At 39.0% G+C, this 22,027-nt stretch overlaps 1 protein-coding gene across 4 annotated transcripts in view; it reads right to left on the bottom strand.

Annotated features, from left to right (window-relative positions):
• Positions 1 to 22,027, bottom strand: part of LOC139948787 (PDF receptor-like) — a 121,467-nt gene that overhangs the window by 19,178 nt on the left and 80,262 nt on the right. For all 4 annotated transcript variants that reach the window (XM_071947115.1, XM_071947113.1, XM_071947116.1 and 1 more), the window contains exons 3-7: positions 12,874 to 12,981; positions 9,599 to 9,723; positions 9,057 to 9,160; positions 4,332 to 4,482; positions 2,171 to 2,324 (exon numbers count right to left, since the gene is read on the bottom strand). In XM_071947115.1, the coding sequence (XP_071803216.1) occupies positions 2,171 to 2,324; positions 4,332 to 4,482; positions 9,057 to 9,160; positions 9,599 to 9,723; positions 12,874 to 12,981 (642 nt within the window). The remainder of the gene's footprint in view (positions 1 to 2,170; positions 2,325 to 4,331; positions 4,483 to 9,056; positions 9,161 to 9,598; positions 9,724 to 12,873; positions 12,982 to 22,027) is intronic.

A 22,027-nucleotide genomic window follows, 5' to 3' on the forward strand; every position in this document is an offset into this window, starting at 1 on the left:
TTCAATTGCCATGCAAAGAAACTACCTTTAACGTGTACAAAGTCTCTTATTATGTTAACATGTAATAAACATGGAAATCTATCGATAGATACTGCGGCTTACAAAATGGAAAATATTACTATTAGAATTATCGCAGACAGTGGTCGTGTTTTGCGTGATCAATCAATTTAATAACCTGCAAAACAACAATTACTGGCATGACTTTAATGTACAGTGTGCTGAGATAATTGTACGTGGTGCACTTTAAACAATAAATGATTAGATTACGTTTTGCCTCTAATTTCTTGAAGGCTTAATCAAACCATGGAGGAAGGAAGAGAAGGAGCTCGAACGAAGGGACTTCAAAAGTCGAACCCGTGGTACCGCAACCTTTTAACGGCACCTCGTAATCACCCGCATACCTTATACAGACAATGGACGACCTGGCGTATGTGAGTTTGCGCGTGCGCACTTGGTTCTTCACTCAACTATGGTGTCGTATGTCGTATGGATATAATACAGAAAAACAACTTTTTTGAGACCTGATAAAAATTGTGTACACTTGTGCTCACCAAATCGAAAAACACATTTGAATACGAACCACCCTCGTGTGCTAATACTCAAATTTTGAACCACCGCTAGTGACCGGAAAGTCACAAAAAATGTAAAAATATACCATGATGTTTCCGTGAAACACCACAAATGGTAAATGAAAACGTGTATATTCACAATTCTTGTCTCAAATGATTCAACTTTACACGCAGGCAAGAGCGCAGACTGGCGGTACCACACGTTCTGTACAAAGAGATTTAATCCTACTCGTTAATCGGCCGTCCAGCTGGAGGTCTCCTATCTTTTTCCACTGGCCAGACAGAGGCATTGTCAGGGTATTATTTTGTTACTCTGCGGTTTTGCGGGTCGTTCGAGCTCCTTCTCTTCCTTCCTCAATGATCAAACCTTGGATCTTGTTAGCCTACGAGAAAGACTTTCTGCTACTGCTAGGATAAAAACGTCAGGGAATTAACTATTTTTTGCATTTAAACCATAGTCCTTTTGGTTGGTGAGCAGTTTGCAACAATTTAGATTGTATAAGTCAAGTGAAAGTAGTGAACAACCATGCACGATTTTCAGCATGTAAACATGGTCAACACATTGTCCTTAAGTTTGGTTAAATCTGCTGTTACTTTTTTTTTTATAGGATTTTAAATACAGTTTTGTCAAAATATGATTTCATATCAGCGGGAAATGTTTCACAGAAGAAATGGTTCTAGAATGAACTTCACTTTAGATTTGTTAAATTTCTACGTACTGTTTAATTCTCACAATTGTTTTTTTTTTCTCAACAAGAGTATGGAATAAACGTGTATTGAATTGAAAGCTTGTACGCTGTCAGACACAAATTAAACAATGATGTTTGTTATTCTCACCAATACTGTTTAATACATCTAACAAGACAACTGTCGAAAAATCATATACAAATATTTCCGAGTTGACATTTTGCAACAATGTTATTTTTGTTTGAAGCGCAGAGACTAAAAGCTGTCCGCAATGCACTGCTTGCTTGACTCCATCACCAAAGTCATTACCACACAGGATTATACGATCCTTACAGCTGTTTTGAAAGTATGTACTTTGATTAGACAACATCCAACTGTTACATATTGAAAACTACCCCTGAGGGGCATCGGCCTATTTCATGACAGAAACAGTTTGTCCTAATTAAACCAAGCGCTGCTAGACTTGTTTAAAGGTATAATACAGGATTAGCAGAGCTGACAGAATAGTCACATAGGTTATTTATATTGTATGATACAACCATAGAATAGCAAACATGTAAAACATAGGGGCAACCGCTTTGACTCGGGAGGTTATTAAAAACAAAAAACTCTCAGCGTGTATGTTACAACCGAAATCAACTGTTGCGTTTTTCAGATTGAGTATGGTTTTCTTGAATATGACTTTATTAAAGGGTGAATTGACTCACAGAAAAATTTGTTGTTCTAGTATGAACTTCTAATCATCAACTTTTAGACTCAAATTGAACAATTTGTTTTATCATCACCAATCCAGTTTTATCCCCTTACCGTTAGATTTTTGTGCAGTTATGTATGTAACAGTATTGCTCTTAGCAGAGGAACAAAATCACACTGAACGTCAATGTTTTATCTTACTGCACAGCAACATTACCTACCCCATCCAACGATGTAGAAAACGAGAAACTTCGGCTTTCCGAAGACAGCCGAAGACAGCAAACTATTGAGGTACATCCCTTCAATGAACATCCAGGCGAACGTACATAGTCTCGTGTATTCTCGCAAGACCTCGAGGATGACGCACAGGGCCGGCTGAGAGAAAAACAAAAGCAAAAGTACTTCAAAATAACGTTGTAGGAAAATAGTAGATTTTACAAATGACAATTTGAGATAAAGAGCTACTCTTAAAGGGAAGGTACACATTTGGCAATGTTGTCAAAGACCAGTCTTTTCACTTGGTGTATCCCATCACATGCATAAAATAACAAGCCTGTGAAAATTTGGGCTCATACAATCGGTCATCGAAGTTGCGAGAAAATGATGAAAGAAAAAAACACCCTTGTTGGACGAATTTGTGTGGTTTCAGATAGGAATAAAAGTCTTCTAGCTGGAAGTCGTTTATTATTTTGGTGAGAAATTACCTCTTTCTCAAAAACTACAATATTTCAGAAGGGAGCCTTTTCTCACAATGTTTTATACTATCAACAGCTCTCCAATGTTAGTTTCTAAGTCAGTTTTTAAATTAATATTTGCTTTGAGTAATTACCGAACGTGTACCTTCCCCTTTAAGAACCTTATGTGAAAAGAAACATTGAAAATTGTACAACATGAGCACTGTTTGTTTGAGATAAATGCAGACAGAAACTTCAATTTGGTAAGAGTAACTATAAACATATGAATATGAATATTAAACTTGCGGGTACAACCATGAGTAAAATCTCTTTTGAAGGAGTGGTGGCTCTAAAAAGAGCCGGTGTGGTCTCGACGTTTCGAGCAGTATACTCAGCTCGTCTTTCAGTTTGGATGTTATGGTTTTACCCATACACCAATAGCATCGTAATACTCAGTATTGTTCTCAAGCTCTGTGCACAAAATCACAGGCATGTTACTCTGGTGGGATTCGAACCCACGACCTTTGCAATTTTAGAGCAGTGTCTTACCAACTACTGAGTTGAGAGTGATAAAAGTCCCCTTCTACATGCACACCCATCTGCCCGTCACATTGGGTGTGTTCGTTTAGCTTCCCTGGGTAGACCCGGTCTAGTCCCGGTACGTTCGAGTAGTTCTTGTCAGAGGCTCACCCGAGTGAGCACTGCGGGGTCGACACATGGAAGCTAAACGAACGCACCCATTATAACCCTAGTTTCGTCGCTGGGTTTACAGGATTCAAATTTGCAATTGTTTTTATTGATTGTTTTGTAGGGGGCAGGACCCCTTTTATTTCCACATCGATTCGATCTATAGCTGCATCCGTCTGGGTGCCTGAGTTCCATGCCTTTAAGTGCCATACTGACATACACATGGGGCCAGGCTAAATGTACCAGACAGCAGCTGCGCAGCAATATGGAATGTTTAATGCAAGAAACGTGACCTAGAAGACCTGGATCATACTGCCACAATGGACCCTTCCCATGAAATATGCTAATTATATTCGCGCATGCGTACAGACCCTGTTGGTTGGCAAACACCATAGAGTTGTGCACTAAGCAGACGCGCCATCGCGTCTGCGTCACGCACCCATTAGCCGTGTACAAAACAGCGCGATGTTCCCTCATTTTGCCAACAAAAACGTTAGTGCGCAAGCGCTATGTGCAATTTACATATTTCATGGGAAGAGTCTATTTTGGTCATGTTCCATGTGTCAAATAACAGTAATGAATGATAAAATTCATTGTGAAAAAAGGAACAATACTGCTTCTCCTTCCATGAGTGCGTTCTGCTCTACCAGCCAGGCTTCGGATTGATGATACCCAAGCCTATCTGTATGGACTGTAAAGGGGGTAACCCTGTTTCAGGCCTAGGAGTAGGTGGCAACGGCCCATGGAAGAACAACAATTCGTAGCCTACACATTGAAGTGACCTTCAGGCCTTGTGTGTCTGGCGACTTGCTTAAAACAACAATATTGATGAGAATGGGAACACAATCAAGATGGCCGCCCCATGATAAAAGTAAATTTTTCGAAACCGCGACAGAGTACTTACGCCATAGGCACGTACGTCTCATACACAGGCATTCTAATCCCCTCTCGTTAAATAAATATTCCTCCAGTGTTTTAGATGTAATAATTAATTCAAAGGGTTATTAATTGTGGTAATTACCGCACTGGAGATGACCGATGGAGCAAAACCAACGTCTGCCTGGGTAAGCTTGTAAATTTGATTGACGCCTAAGATGATTTCGATGAAGAGACGAGCGATGTAGGCAGCGAATAGATGCTTGTGGATCTTCGTTCGGTGACACTGCAAACTCCTACAATTTAAAGGCAGTGGACACTATTGGTAATTACTCAAAATAATTATGAGCATAAAACCTTACTTTGTAACGAGTAATGGGGAGAGGTTAATGGTATAAAACATTGTGAGAAACGGCTCCCTCTGAATTGACGTAGTTTTCGAGAGAGAACTAATTTTCCATGATTTTGATTTCGAGACCTCAGATTTAGAATTTGAGGTCTCGAAATCAACCATCTAAATGCACCTAACTTCGTGTGACAAGGGTGTTTTTCCTTTCATTATTATGTCGCAACTTCGACGACCAATTGAGCTCAAATTTTCACAGGTTTGTTATTGTATGCATATGTTGAGATACAGCAAGTGAGAAGACTGGTCTTTGACAACAACCAATAGTGTCTTTAAACATACAGAAATCCAATAATTACAGAGGGGGTTTGAGTTTGAAGACACTGGCCACCTTTGGTAATTGTCAAAGACCAGTATTCTCACTTGGTGTATCTCAACATATGCATAAAATAAAATAAAATAAGCCTGTGTGTAAATATTAAATCAATTGGTTGTAGAAGTTGCTAGAGAACAATGGAAGAAAAAACACCCTTGTCGAATTCAATTCAAATATTTTACGTGAGTTCACAGGGAGCTAATTCTTACGATGTTTTATACTCCATTGCTCATTACTAAGTTTTGTATGCTAGTAACAAAAAAACTGATAACAAATAATAATGTTGAATATGTCCTGTTCACCATGTCTGTCAATGATGACACTCCTGGCGCAAAAAAACACCAAGAACTCTGCTAATACACAAGACAACCAAAAGTTAAACTTAGGGTATGCTTTCCGAAATATATATGCTTTGAAATAGGTTTCATCACAATGGAAAGATCCACAGATTTTTGATAGCATAATACTGGACTTAAATAAACACTGGCCTAAAAGATTATGATAAAAAAAAAATACAAACAAACAAACGAACAAACAAATAAAACTAACAAACAAACGTATCTTTCGTTTGTATAGACCTGCCGTAAGCAGATGAATGATGTATCTAGCAATATGAACAAAGCTTAGCAGAAACGGGTAAATGTCATTTGACCTGTTGTTTTTGACTAGTTACCCGCTATAAGCTGTGCTAAACAGATACATTAGTATCAGACACTGCTAAGCCAACTTAACGACCCGCCACAGAATCATGTTTAGGGCCATTGGCTCAATTTCAAGATCGCAAATTAAAAATTGATTTCTCAAGAGCTCTATTGATTCAGACTTGAGAGCAAAACACAAATACAACAATTCCGCGGCCAGACTAGTCAGTGTCTGGTCCCAAGCCCCCAGGCATTCATAAAGACAGATATAACAGGCAATACGGCGTTCCTTTAAGAGCGGTCGCCCCCTAGACAACAGTTCGCCTCCCTTGCCAGCGAAACCATAACTGCAATAATTAATCACTGTATCCAGGCCATGGAATGCTTTCGGCATACCACAGAGCAAACCTACATGAATTTTGCAAAGTAAGATTAGCTTCAGCCCCCCGCCATCCCTCTCCCCACACCTATGTATAATATATATAAAATACCGGTAGAATTGATGAGTCTTTTATTACTTATGGATGCCCAGATGGGACAATTGCATGCCTTTGCCGCTGGGGCTTCTTTGCTTATTAATTATATAGGATTGCAAATCTACAGGGAATTTCACACAGTTCAGGCTGTTTGTGCATGACATTAATATGGCCGCCGCCATCTTGAAAGTCTTGTTTTGCAGACCTGAATTGACACTTCGCAGGTCTGGTTTACATTTCCTTTTTAATATGGGTTATTACAGAGATATTTTGTTTCTAGATTTACTTTCGATCAAGGGTATGACACCCTTTAGAATGATTCCCTCGGTAATCTTTTGAACTAATAACAGAACATTAATAGCGGTCTATTTGTCGTGAGAATTTAAAAATGAATAAAACCAATTTAAACTTAAGAGTCAACGATCTCTTTTTCTAGTCTTCGGGACTGGGATGGTTTAGCTGGATATTCCCCCCGGATATCCAGTCGCTTGTGATGCATGCTTTCTGTTGTCCTAGTTTTGACTACACTGTATGCGAAAAAAAAAATTAACTGTTGCAAACTGCTTACCAACCAAAAGGACCTATGGTATTAAATGCAAACAAAAGTTATTGGTCCGGCGTTTCAATGTCAGCAGAGTCTTCCTTGAAGACTAGGGTCGAAACGTCAGGCTATTTTGTTTTACTACTTTTGTTTTTACAATGTATGAGTTCTGACTGAAGCATACAGTAGAACGGATTTCAAAGAGTCAAAGATCTGAGACGAGATGACGTACATATCATTCCAATAGCTGTAGCCATCGGTTGCCATCTTGACTAATCAAAACGAGGCTTAAAGACACTGGACACTACTGGTAATTGTCAAAGACCAGTTACAAGTTGTGTGCTTTCAGATGCTTGATTTTGAGACCTCAAAATCTAATTCTGAGGTCTCGATATCCGTCTCACCCAAATACATTACTGTTAAACAACAGCTGATGTACACCTCGCCAAAGGCGAAGGTCTCAAGACGAATCGGGAAGATTTTTTCCCCCCAAATCCCACAAGACCAGAAAGTATAGAACACCAATTTGAAAACCAAGAGCTTCTGTTGCCATACATTATTAATAAATTACTTTCTAAGGATCTGTTTGTTTTATTTGAAATGCAATAGCCGTGCTCCGATCTCCCGGTATTGCCTAAGGGAGGTTCACTGTGTATGCACAATATATACTGCCCTCGATCATTAACTTCACTTTGACATCCAAGCTAATAAAAATACCTAAACTTGTCACACGAAATTAAAAACAACAGAAGATTGATACTGCCAAAAATACTCATCGAAACACAGTGTATTTCATCTGCTCAAAACATAGCAACAAACGACAACGTGACAATCTATCTATTTAATTGCAAATAAAGAAATCGACAATTTAATGAGAACTAATGGCTTTTTGTTTTCTTCACACTTAATTGGGACTGCATTTATTTCAATTTTACAGCGACCGATTCTCATAAACGGATGATTCATAACGATTGGGATTTAGGATACTTAAAATGGTTGTAGACACAAATCAAAAGCGAAATGTTCTTGTTGAGTGGTGTACACACGACAACACGACTCCATGTCTCAACAAAGGCAACCAAAACCCCACAAACAGACAGCCGCAAGATACAAGCTTTAAGATATTTGCGTTGGTTGTTGACATTAATCGAACAAAGTTCTTGTAGGAAGTTGTGTATACACGACAACACGACTTCAAGCCCGACGTACCCAAACAAAACTTACAAACATGAGACAACCCAAAACAGACAAGCAAACAGGTCCAGTCATGACAGCCTGACAGACAAACACACATTGCCAACAATTGTTAGCGCAAGTGGAAAAACCATTAGCCAAATGATGCAGGTTGTGAAAAGATCAAGTTAGGGCCAAGGTTTAAGCTGTCAAACACAACATCTAGGTTAAAAGTGACTTAGGCCACACCACTCTCATCAAGAAATCCGAGAAGAGACTTGAAGGACAACATGAAGACTTTTGGACGGTTTGCGTCATCACAACTCGCCCGAAATCGAAAATGGAAAGTTTCTTGCAATTGCATGCAGTCAACCACCACATCGGAGTTGACACATCATGAAAGCAGCACTTAAATATTGTAAAGGTACACATTGGTTTACTTTATACATAGTGTTGACATTCTGGTCACAATTCAGGAAGCAATCTTGAAGACGAGCAGATTATACTGTTCAAAACATCAAGACCAGCCGGCTCCTTTCCGAGCCAACACTCCCACAAAAGAGAGCTCTGGTTGTACCCACAAGTTTACTGATTTATAGTTTAATCAAAGAAGCTTAGATATTGCTAGCAAATCACATCCATTCAATATGCAATAAACAATTTCACAATATTAAAGGTAAATGCATGAGTTCTAAGGATTGGAAGCAAAGTCCATGGTCTTTAAAAGATCACAACCTTCGTACTGATCACAAAATGTCCGGGGAAATACCAGGTTTCGAACTAGGTTGTAGGGGAATGAAACTACGGCGTCATCGTGAGCTCCGGCTAATGCCGTGTTCGAATTAGCGGCTAGAGATGCGGCTACGGCTAGATTTCCGCGTCATCATGCGTTTAATTATAGGACGCCCTTAGCAACACACTTAGCAACAGTCATAGCCGTAGCTGTATGCAGCCAACTCGGATAAGCCCTTAAGCTCCATATGATTTCAGTAGGGGCTTCAAGCAGCACACATAGCTTAAGCTGAAGCCGCTGCCTTAGCCAAAGCTGTGGATCCAAAATTATGATTATCCAACATCATCTTTGAAATAACCCTCCCCGGGGAAAACCTCTTGGTGGCTTGCTATACGCCTCTCTTAATGTTTATGCATGAGGTACGTCACAATGCTAACTCAAAATGAGGCGATGGGCGCAGCCACTGCAAGTGATGGGGGAATTGCGCCCATAGCCTCATTTTGGGTAAGAATTATGACGTCATGCATAAGTATTAAGAGAGGCGTATATTCCCCTTATTCCCGTTTGTACAACATGGTGCCTACCTGAAGCAGCTGAAGACACAGAGAGCAAACACGAGGCAGAAGAATGAAAGGAAGAGGCCGGCAATTTCCATAGCCTTGGCTCCGTAAATCACATCTTTTGTAAACTGAAAGAAAGTACGTTGGTAATCAAACATACATTAAAGGCATTGGACACTATTAATTTTACTCAAAATAATTGTTATCACAAAAACTTACTTGGTAACGAGCAATGGATAGTTGTGATAGTATAACAAATTGTGAGAAACGGCTCCCTCTGAAGTAACGTAGTTTTTAAGAAAGAGGTAATTTCTATCTCAATAGCATTTTTTATAGGCATCTGAAAGCACAACACTTTGTGTAACAAGGATAATTTTCCTTTCATTATTCTCTGGCAACTTTGATGACCGCTTGAGTCAGAATTAAGCTGCTAAAGATTAAAGGAATGTTATTGGCCCAAATGACCAGGGCACCATTGTAAAGTGCATTGTAATGGTTATTGTGAACAGTGCTTTATAAAAGAACAATTTTATTACTTTTGTTTATTTTTATTTGTTTCTTATTACCTCCAACTTCTCATCTGAAATATTGAGCCGAAGTTCATCCAGCTCCTCAGTTTCTTTCCGGAAACAGGGCAGGTAGTCGAAGAGTCCCCAGGTACCGTCTTCCCTACAAAACGCCTGGGCAAACTCTGGCGGTTGGGAAACAAGCAAAAAGGTAAGAGGGTTTGGGTACTCCTTGTACAACACAAAACACAAACGCCACAGATTTACATAAAAGGAACATTACTGAATTGGTTTTGCTAGCGGAAAAGTTGCTGGCAGTACTGTAATAAGCACTTTATGTAATCTACCATATACATAAACTGACAAACCTGTAGAAGTTTGAGATCGATTGGCCATCTAGGTCGGCGAGAAAATAGTGAAAACGGTTTACAAATTTTGCATTGCATCGATGCTAAAACAAAAATGAATAAAACGCTCACTGAGCGATAAACGCGAAATTATATTATTTATTTCTCATAAATAATGAAATTTCAGACAAAAATACTGCAAGCGATGTTTTTTACTATCATCATCATAGACCGTGCAAATTTTATGTCAATCTGTGATCTTCACGACTTCTGTTTCTTAACAATTCTGTAACGTTCCTTTAAACTTACACGGTTTAAAAATAATGATGGTAGAAAGCTTCCCTTGGAACTATTACTTAATGAGAAATGCGTAAAAATAAATCGTGAAATTTATTTTTGTCTCAGTGAGACGAAAATTAGTTTAGAATGCACAACGAAGTGATACGACTATAATGAAAACTTTTGCCTGGTTTCGACAACTGGTATTGATTGGTGCGGGCAAAAACAGAACAACAAGACACAACATAAACTCGCGTCAGAGTTCAATAGGTTATGGAATCGACTTTATTTTATGATATCGTCTATAATGCCACATTATGATATTAACTGAATATTGTCTGTTCCTCCTTCTTAATAGATAATCGGAAGCTGAAGTTAAGCTGTATTGGCAAGTCCGCACAAGAGTGTGGAATTTTGTTCGTCTTATCTCTCAAGATATAAGACTGTTTTGAGTACCAGCTTTACTCTGAGAGCTATTAGTCTTCTTCAACCGTAACTTGTACAAATACACCCGAGAGATTACCAAAGACAGAAGATAAGAGCCACTTGAACGGGTGAATTCATGATGTTTAAAGAACAGCTTGAGCAGAGACTAAGCCACACGGTGTCACAAACCCTCGCTTTTTTGTTTAAAGTCTTCACTTTTAAACCTTTTTTTAAAATTCTGGGGAATACAATTTTTTGTTTAGATCTTCATCCTGCATCGATCAATCATAAGCCAACTGCGCTATGGAGGTTTCACCATTAATCTTCGGATTCAGTGATGATGAGTTTACTTGTTCAAATAACGGGGGGAAATCTAGCAGTGGGCAAAGTTCAGACTGTGCAGAAATCAACGTCACATTCTCAGGCGGAGAATAATTTATGCACTCGTCCTTCTTTCTGGGGCAGAACGATATCACTCGCTTTTACCCGGGGTCGTCTCTCCGAACTTTAGTAAAAAGATCTTAATCTAATTCTGAAGCAAAGATCTTGGACGGGTGGATAAAGATATGCACACCTCGGAAATGAAACACCGCGAAAACGGGGAAGAGCGATGTAATGACAACATCAGCTCGTGGATGGAAATATCAAAAGTATCACAAGCACGACTGGGAAGTACATTGACTGCACGTAGAATATTGTAATTAAAGGCATGGACACTATTGGTAATTACTCAAAACAATTGTTAGCATACAAACTTTTGAGAAAGAAGTAATTTCTCATTAAAATATTTGATCTGATTAAGAGGCTTCAGATGAGGTCTCGAATTCAAGGCATTTGATAGCACACAACTATTAAAAAATACGTCAAGTCTGTTTTTTTTCGTCCATTATTCTCTCGCAACTTCGACGACCAAATTGGTCGTGACCAATTGAGTCCAAATTTCACAGGATTGTTATTTTATGCATAATATGTTGGGATACACCAATTGAGAAGACTGGTCTTTGACAATTACCAAAGGTGTCCAATGCTTTTAATCGAAGACGCCGCATCATATTTCTGGAGTGCCATACAGTTGATGTCATTTAGTTGATGTCATCTACACACACATATCATATATAATCTGGGCACCTGAATCTGAACTCCTTATCTTTGCAGAGTATCGAATAATTTAAAAGCTTACACCTTGCATGCACAGGATCCCGCGGTACCAATTGGCGTAATCTGTTGGCCTTTTCGAAACAACGGCTTCGGCTGCAGATTCAGCTCAGGTTAGCTTAGCCCCGCGGTTGTTTTTACAACACCTTGTGAGTAGTATTAAATGTACCTGCTCAGGGCTTCAGACGAAAGAACGGAGCATGAAGTCGAATCCAAAGCCGAAGTCGTGGATTCAAAAAGGGCCTTAGTTTACCTTCAACACGCGAGACTGTCGAGGAATGTCGCTAGGTGGCAGCAGACTTATGATTTAAGACACTGGACACTTTTTTATTATTTTTAATTTTATTTTATGGAAGTCGCCTGACACACAAGGCCTGAAGGCCATTTCAAGGTGTGGGCTACAATTATTTTTTCCAGAGGCCGTTGCCACCTACTCCTGGGGCTTTTAAATGGGTTAACCCCTTTACAGTCCATACAGATGAGGCTTGGGTATCATCAATTCAAAGCCTGGCCGGTACAGCAGAAAGCACTACCTCCCCAATTGTCAAAGACCAGTTTTTTCACTTGATGTATGTATCTAAACATATGCGTAAAATAACAAACCTGTGAAAATGTGAGCTCAATTGGTCGTCGAAGTTGCGAGAGAATAATTGAAGAACAAACACCCCTGTCGCACAAGCTGCGCGCTTATAGATGCTTGAATTCGAGACCTCAGCTGAGGTCTCGAATTCAATTAAAATATTTTAATGGGAAATTACTTCTTTCTGAAAAACTACAAAACTTCAGAGGGAACCGTTTCTCAAAATGTTTTATACTACCAACAGCTCTCCAGTACTCGTTCAAGTAAGTTTTTATGCTTGGAATTATTTGGAGTAATTACCAATAGTGTCCAGTGCCTTTAACTTATTGTCGATGAAAATATGCCAATTGACTTAGGGAGTGTTTCTCCGTTAAAAATGATATCCAGTTTTGAATCTATTTTATAATGGTGCGCGTGGGTTGGTTACATGATTTTGTATTCCATTTACGTAATCAGACATGACCCCCTTTCTGTCAATGATCTTATTTTTTCTTATTCACTCATGGAAGCAAAACCCCCTTTCCGCTAATGATTTATTCTATACTCACTTGTAGGATCGAGCTGAGGAAAGATGTCTGGACATAGTTGATAAGCTGTCGTGTTAAGAGGCGTCTCGGGCCAACACATTGTCTTGTCGTATTCAATCGGGCAAGCATCTGAAAGAGAGAAAATTAACACACAATAACTTGACGTCAATATCAAGGTCCAAAAAGAACATGACAACGGACAAACAATAGCTTTTTGCGATCTGTTCGTTCACAAAGAGAATGGGAGACTTTTGGGACGTAAGTGGCAGCAGACTTACCAGGTAAAATCCATTGTTCTCGGGCATGTGCGCACGCTCAGAACTACATAAACAATGGACATTTACCTGGTAAGTCTGCTGCCACCTAGCGTCCCAAAGTCTCCCATTGAAAAGTATTATTCACATTATTCATCATTTTCAAATTCAACAGGAAAATAACTTTCAAAGAAACTTGAAATAAGTCGTGGGAACCATAAAAGCGTTTTCACACATGGCACACAGCTCTGTGCTAGTCAGTCAGTATGTGGACGTTTCCTCTGCTCTGTAAGGAAAAGTGTAAGGACATGTGTAAGTCCACACAGTGTTTCAAGTCCTGAAATATGTGGAATCTCTTTTGTTCTTAAGACCATACTTCAAATCATTAACGGAAAATAGTGTCACTGATAATAACTGATCCGTATCTGAACCTGTCTGACCCCAAGTTTGACTCGGAATGGCACTATATTGACCCGTGTTCTTGACCCTGAAAACAGTTTATATTGACCCGTTTCTACAATATCAGAATCCTAATTTCCAAAAGGATAGCTGGAAATGAGTATAAACAAAAATAACTCAACCTTCGATAAGAGCCCACACAATCTGTGTGTCGGTCATAAAATCAACTAACACACGAATGCCTTGGCGGGACTCTTCAAAGTTTGCACTAAATCGTCCAATGTTTGACAGCCCGATCGAATGCCAACCTTTACAAAGCTCTCTCAAAAATTCCAAACAAATCATGATAAAAAGGTTCTAACCGAGCCGTTGCCTCACGAGGAATGATGGCGAAAACCATATAAAAATATACAAAATGACAATCAAGATGTTCAAGTGGGTGGCAATATCTTTTTATAGTTTATTGAAGAGAAATTGTTGAGAATGTCCAACACAAACAGAACCTAGAGCTGCCTCTGTTTATTTTCTTCACTTTAGAGGAGTTGTTATCATGTTTTTGCCTCTCTGTTTTCATAATCAGAAGCCACTTGCTTTTACAGTTATATATTGTGGACAGCTGCTGATAGTATAAAACATTGTGTGAAACGGCTCTCTCTGAAGTAACGTAGTTTTCGAGAAAGAAGTTATTTTTCATTTAATCATTTTGATTTGATTTCGAGACCTAGATATTAGATTTTGAGGTCTCGAAATCAAGCATCTCAAAAATACAACTTCGTGTGACAAGGGTGTTTTTTCTTTCATTTTCATCTCGCAACTTCGACGACCAACAGATTTGTTATTTTATGCATACGTTGGGATACACCAAGTGAGAAGACTGGTCTTTGACAATTAATTACCAAAGGTGTCCAGTATCTTCAAAGTATAGTTTTTCAGACGAGAACCATTACGTGACTTTCGGGGATAATGGCGCGACTTTTCACAGTCGATTGATTTCATTGTAAACAACACCAAAAGATCTTTACCAAATTCTCAGATCTTCCCGGCTAAATAAAAATAATTATATCGTCTGCACCAGCAGCTTGAACTCGCCGTAAGGAAGCCGTTTCTTGCGGTGTAGCGTCTCGCCTCTCACGCCCGGGTCTTTCCGTTGTTTTAACACGATCGCTGGCATAATTTTAAGCTCGAGTCGTGCTCAAGCATGTTGAACGACGGTCAAAGAGGAAATGGTTTGTCCAGGATAGGTAATGACGAGTTGAAAACCCTAATTTTCTAGAAGAAAAAACAATTTTATGGGGGTAGTTAAGACTCATGAAGTGCCCTTAACAAAATTTATCGGTTCCTCAAAAGTATTGAAAATAATTCTTAACTGAAAACAAAAACCGCACAAAAAATTAACAATTAAAACCACGCCGAAGGGCACAACGCTAGTTCTGCACCCGTATAGCCGCGCTAGTGCGTATGAGACTTGATAAAGCAACCGACCAATTCCATCATCCCTGGTTTAAAGCGGCAAGAATTTGGCGCCCAAAAACAATTTCAGGCGGGCTTTTAGCAAACATTCTCACAAACCATCGTCTGCATCAGTTTTTTGAAACCGTCTGCCCAACACGTAATCACGCCATGGCATAAACATGCCGCGCAAGTTTGATTTTTACTTTGAAGGCTGAACTTTGGAACCATGTTTACCTAGCCAAACCAGAAATGAGAGGAAAAGAAAAAGACAAATCAAAGGTTGAGGAAAAACGAGGTTGCTTGACTAAGTGGTTTTTACAACTTGATGAGAAGTGGTGAGGAATTACGAAACACTAGACGGGACCATTAGCTCTTTAATTTTAAAGTGTTTGAGTAAAGAAATCAGGCACTCGTATGATTTTCCAAATCCAATTTAATGGTTAAAAAACTCGACTTCAACAGCTCTGCAAATGAGCTGCAATACATACAGTGGTCCTAATGGATTTCAATGTTTGGTAATTATTTTTACTTACATTTACGTTATAGGGGATTGGTTGGAGGTGGGGGATGGCAAAACGAATGAAAACGCGGCCTGTATTCAATGAGGGTAAAAGTTGACTAAAAAAGTAGGTTATAATAAAATGGCGAACGGGAGCACAGGTAGCTAGCCTATACGCTTTATTTTTAACAACCTCGATTCATGCAACCTTCACATTTGCCCAGAATCCGGACGCTGCTCACACCGAAGAGAGATTTAATATCATTAATAAAGTTCCCCGCTGTTAATACAAAACATATGCAATTGTCGATGCATGCGTGATAGTAGCGATTTTTCAGTGGCTCATGGAGTGTCCACTACCTGTATGAGTAACCGTTCTAATGCGGCTGGGTGCATTTCGTTAACGAACCGGTTACATTAAGGAAGAAGAAAACAAAAAAACTACAGAGGGCGCAATATTCAAAATGGCAAAACAGACAAACGAAACTAACAAATCACCAAAGGAGTCTAACCTCAAATGAATTAGAAAATACCATACAGTTTGTGTCTTTTGGTAATTCTGTTCCCAAAGACATCAGAGGAAATTGCAGATTGTGTTGGTAAGTTTTACTCTTCGTTTTCACCTACGCGTAGTCCACTGATTTTATGTCAAGATAGCATTATACTTTACCCGATTGTGTGAAACGTTATATATGTGCAAAGAGTGCTGGGGTGGATTTCACAAAGGTAGTCATAACTAAGGACTAGTCCTAGGCAATGCTAAGAAATAGGACCAGTCCTAAGTTAGGATGAGTTACTGGTCCTAACTTAGGACTGGTCCTATCTCTTAGCATTGCCTAGGACTAGTCCTAAGTTAGGACTACCTTTGTGAACTCCACCCCTGACGTCTCAGTCACTAAACGCCGTCTTGCGACAACCGTACCCCACCGGAGCCTGTATTCTTATTCTTATTCTTTATTTGGCCATTACAACAATTTCAAAACAAGCAGTTAGTATGTAAAATAAATAATATAAATACGAAAGTAAAACATTAATACAAAACAAGACAAACAGTAAGGGCAAGGGGCATAGGAAATTACAAAACAACCCTAATGTGATGGCCAAGATCAACACAAAGTATAATTATTAAACACTGTTGCTCGAAAGCCTGTTAATGTATACAACGTCAAACTATTTTACAAAGTGTAAATCACAGCCAGAACTTCTCAATAAATTGTACATGGCTTACTCCTCCCATAGAAAAACCTAACACACAAAGCCTTCATACAAAACTGTGGTAAATTGATAGTAGAGAGAGATGAACAAACAAAAATGGCTCTAAAATAGATTGAAATCGGTCCATCAGTTCAATACCCGTTTATAATATCAACACAGACAGCAGGGCCTGTCTGCTCTTCGTCACTTTACATACCCCCTGCGATTTGCAATCTGGCGATAAAACAGAATTCTGCACCGCCTCGAAACATTTTTAGGGTTCGAGTTTCATGACTACTGAGGCGAATGAATACAAGTAGAACACTTTCAAAGACTTTATGTTTTGATGGTATAATTTGCCGTACAATGAAGGCTAATCTTCGAATATAATATAATAATTGTTTTTGTCTGGTCTTAAAGCAACAATCGGTGTATTCAGTAATGGGACCGAAACTGATGTAACTGATGTATTTTTTCATGATCACATTAACTTCAAAGTGAAAAGATTCTCAAAATGCTATAAAATATCAAAAGCGGCAGTGTATTTCTCATCATTAGTAAGTTTATATTGCTATGATATTTGAAAGTGATTATCAAACGTATAGGACATTCATTTCCTTTAATGTTGGCCTTTTTACCATCCTGTTAAGAGATCTATACAGCTTGGAACCACTTTTGGTAATGCTCCGCGAGTAAGGTGAGAAAAGAGAGTCGTCTACAAAAATATCTCAAGATAAACAGATGGGTGCACTGCCTGAAAGATTGTGAGTAGTGCGGATTGAAAAAGGGCTCTAAAGCGGAAGAGGTCTTCAGACAGCGTGAACCAGATACATCGAGAGCCCACAGAAAGCAGAAAGAAATATGAGAAGGGGCTACATCGTGATGGTCTAAGATGGACCGAACATAACGAAGGCGATAGGAATTTCGCTATCATAGCGCGGCTTTTACAAATCGTAAATCTCGTCCACGTGATGACGTAAAGAACGGTTGACCTACCCCAAAACCAAACACTCTTTGTAAATTGAACACTTTCGCATCATTTGGGGGGGGGGGGGGGGGTATAAACCACCGTCTTAAACAAGTCCAAATCAGTGGCGAACTTGACTATTGACTCAGGGACCGTATTCACCCAAGATCTGACACAAGTGTCGTTCCCTATTTGTGTTCGTTCCCGTATACGTCTCTGCTATAGGTCATCTTTGAAGCAACGCGCACGGATTTACCTCCGGGGAGAGAGGATGTACAATACAACCTAAGCCAATGGCCTTGCGGGGTACACACGGCCTTGTGGGGTACACGCCTGTCAAAAAGGTAGAGAGAATAGCCAAGGTGACCGTATAGCTTGTCCCCGGGTCCCTCGCTCTAAAAGGCTTCGCTACAGTAGCAGTCGATCGGGTGTAAATGTCTCCTAAGAGCATAGCTAGCGATCTGCAAGACGTTGACATGTTGACGCCTTCAAGTCCGCGGTTAATCAATGGTGATATAAGGTGCGTGTGTGCTTCGCACAGTCAACCTTTGAGGGTAGGGTATACAATTTTGTTTCTCTCGCTTAATTCCCAAAATCCTCATCGGTTTGAGATCCTCCAGCTTAAACCTCGGAGAAATAAAGTGTCTATAGAGCTGAAGTGTTAAAGACAGGCTAGAGTGCTTTTTGAGTCATGGGGGTATATAGTCTAGAATTCGCCCATCCATAACCTCGGAGAGAGTGCCTGTATTGCTGAACGTTTTGGGGCATCGACATGAGGTCATAGTCTTATAAAGTTCTCGACTTTTTCAACCTTGATGAACAAAAGTATGATGTACACAAGTTCAAAGTCGCTCTGAAAACTCACCTATGTATTTCGTTAGTACATAGTTTTGCTGCTTTCCATTGTTTATTATTGTGTGTTTTCCCTAAGTTTTGTTTTGCTTTCGTTTCGATGTTTGGAGTTTATTAATTAATTAAGGTGGTGCATCGAACAGCCAGGTTCCTCGATGACACATTTTTTATGGACTATAAAGGGGGTAGCCCTGTTTCAGCCCCAGGAGTGTACTAGGTGCCAACGTGCCCCGGGTGACAGTTGATTTGGGTCAACAGCCCAATATATCCCTCACCTTGAAGTGGCCGGCCCTGCCTTGGGAATTTAGAAAATATCTCATCAAAAAGGAGAGAAACAAAAAGCAAAGGGAGATTTATATTAAATTTCTACCCGTTTGCAGTTCGAGTGGTTCAAATATTTGTTTCTCTGACCAGAAAAAAAAACCCATATTCCTCCTCCTCCCCCTTAAAAAAGAAGCAATTCAAGAAAACCGACTTCATGGGAAGTATAGCTCACACCCCACATCCCTGATAGATCGCCATCTCGATTATTGCACGTGCGAGAATGCAACCGCGCTGTCCTAACTTGACAGTGACAAATCGGTACAAGCTTAAAGGCGCAGTGTGAAACTCGAGTCTGTTCCCAATTTCTAAGAGCTACTTAAGCAAAAAAAAAATGCTGAAAAATTATCTGCTAAGCAGAAATGTGCAGGATAACAGTCACATATTGTACATGTGACATAGTAGTGTGAAACTCGCTCGCTTATACGAGTCTGGGCTAAATTTGATATAGAGCTGCCGAAGCAGGGACAATATTGCTATTAAAGCAGAAGTGTGCAGGATTCCAGTCACAAGCTTTACATGTGAGATGGTAGTTTGGCTGGTAACCCTATTTTAGTAAGCTACTTTCTTTATTCTTAAGCAGCGCTAAAATAATGTGCCTAGGATTTTGTAAAAAAGTATCACTATTTTTTAAAAACAGCTTTTCCTTCTTTACAAAGTAAGCCTAAGTATACTTTTTGTATGCTGAATTTGATTAATGAGCACATGGAAGAGCTGGTGCATGTTTCAGTTTATTTGCGTAAGAACGTGTTTGCTTTTGCTTATGTTGCGTCAGTTGAAACATACACTTTCTGCAAAGTGCTTTTTGTTGATGAGTTAACTGCATTTACTTTAATTTCTTATGTTAAAAGTGACGACAGATTACAGCAAGGAACGTTATAGTACATAATCAGTGTTTTTGACCCCCCTGTATCACTCACATATCAATCCATACTTTATGTTGCCTGAAACATCAATGCACTACATTTAATAAAGGTTTGATAAAACCTCAACGCACTAAATTTAATAAAGGTTTTGATAAAATATGCATAAACTCAATTAATAAAACTTGAAGGGTTTGCCAAAACGCAATGTGACAAACTCTTTAAAGCAAAACCAGCTTTTTTTTTTGAAACGGTCAAACGGTTTTAAATTCGGTATAAATGTAACACCAAACTGAGAAACGTTTCATGCAAAGCGTTTCTAAGAAAGAATCGTTTCTCAACATGTTATACATTATCAACAGCTGCATTGCCTATTACCAAGCAAGTTCTTATGGTCGTGATTTTCTTTTAATTTTGTGGGAAGATATAATATACCCGCCCTTTAAAGAGCTGCGGCGGTTCCACACACAGCCGCAGCTGCAATAATTCAACGTTTCGATTATTCATGCGTAAAGGCATCGGTCTTCTCCAGGTGAAAGTTTCAGCTGCTTTCCCCGTTTTGAATCACAAATACTTTTGAAACGACGTTTTGTTTTGTGTATCTCTTGTGAAAAGAAGGGAAACAAACTGACCTTTAAACGCACTGTGGAAATTTGGTATAATTTATGTCAAAGACCAGTATTTCACTCGGTGTATCCCAACAGAGAATAATGAAGAAAAAACAAACAAAACAAAATTATTGTTGTCACACATTTGTGTGCTTTCAAATGCCTAACAAAAGGCTTCAGACCGTAAGTCTTTTAATATTTGAGTGAGAAATTAAATTTTTCTCAAAAACTACGTTACTTCAGAAGAAGCTGTTTCTCTCTATATATTTTATTATATATTATATTTTTAGCTGTTCCCCCCCCTTTTTTTAATTATTTACTATCAACATCTTTCATTGCTCGTTACCAGGTAAGTTTTTATGCTAACAATTATTTTGAAGAGTGTGCGGCGCCTTTAAATTCCAAATGCTGTTGAAACAACTTTTGTTGTGTGTCTCTCTTTTAACACATTGAGAGAAACAAATTGATTCAAACCCTCTGCTCTCGAAGGTGCTGGAATACAACATATAAACAACCCCAAGGTGTTAGCTCGGTGACACATTTATACCACAGTGGTCCGTACAGGCTTAAAGTCGAGAATACATCACTCCATACTACAATTCAATCACTAGAATTAATTCACACAACCATCTGTAAACATAAATTACACAATGGGTGACATTTGAGACACTCGACTTCAGGGCCCAATTTCATAGAGCTGCTGAAGCACAAGATTTTGCTTAAGCAAAAAAATACTTGCTTTAGTAAAATCAGATTACCGGCCAAAACTCCACTCAATTTTTATGCTAAGTAAACAACAGCCAAATACCAGTCATAAGCAATGTGTATGGCATGAAATTTGGGCTAGTAACATGTGTAAAATAAGCGAGCTATTTTTGTGCTTAAGCAATTTCTTTGCTTAAGCAGCTCTATGAAATTGGCCCCAGGTCTGACGTATTTTTTTAGGCAATCTGAAAACACACAATTTTAGCAACAAGGGTGTTTTTTCTGACAATATTCTCTTGCAATGTTCTCTGTTTTATGCATAAATGTTGCTATACACCAAGTGAGAATACTGGTCTTTGACAATTGCCAAAGGTGTCCAGTGCCTTTAACAATCATGTTTCCTATTCTAATTCAGATCTCTGTCAGTAGGGTACATTAGAAAGGAGTCAAATTTGTTACCCATACTGTTTTTAGTCAAAAGGTAGACGTTTCTCGGAGTCTCCTTTTTATTTCTAGGCTCTATGATTTTGATTGATAAGTGGCCATTCATACCAAAGAGACGTACGTTTACAAACTCCACAAACAATAATAAATAGCAGCAACTGACTCGTGAAATTAACCCGAGCTAAATCTACCACCAATCGAGCATATATATGGCTGGTTATGATTGGTCTGTTACTGTTTCCTAGGATCTGTTTAGCCAATAGCACCTCATTTGTCATTTGTTGTACTTTCTCTTGAAAGAAAAAGTATTACAAAATGCTGGGTGTTTGTGTTCAAACCATACAGCAAGGGACAAAAAAAAATAACTGTGGACGGTTTATAAAGTCAAAACTAAAGTTAGGTTTTTTTTTTTAAATAATTAAAGTGAGGTAGAAACCAAACTCTTTTGAAACAATGTAGTTTTTTTTTTTGAATCTGATGAATAGGCTTCAGGCATAGCTACTTTCTCAGGTGTTTTCTATGCAACTGGGGTGTTTTTACATTTCGTTGACCAATATTGAGCCCATGTTACCACGGGTTGATTATTCTACGTTATGGTTGTATACACCGAGTTGGGA

This window comes from Asterias amurensis, chromosome 16 (genome assembly GCF_032118995.1).
Source record: "Asterias amurensis chromosome 16, ASM3211899v1".
In the NCBI taxonomy this organism is placed as follows: domain Eukaryota; kingdom Metazoa; phylum Echinodermata; class Asteroidea; order Forcipulatida; family Asteriidae; genus Asterias; species Asterias amurensis.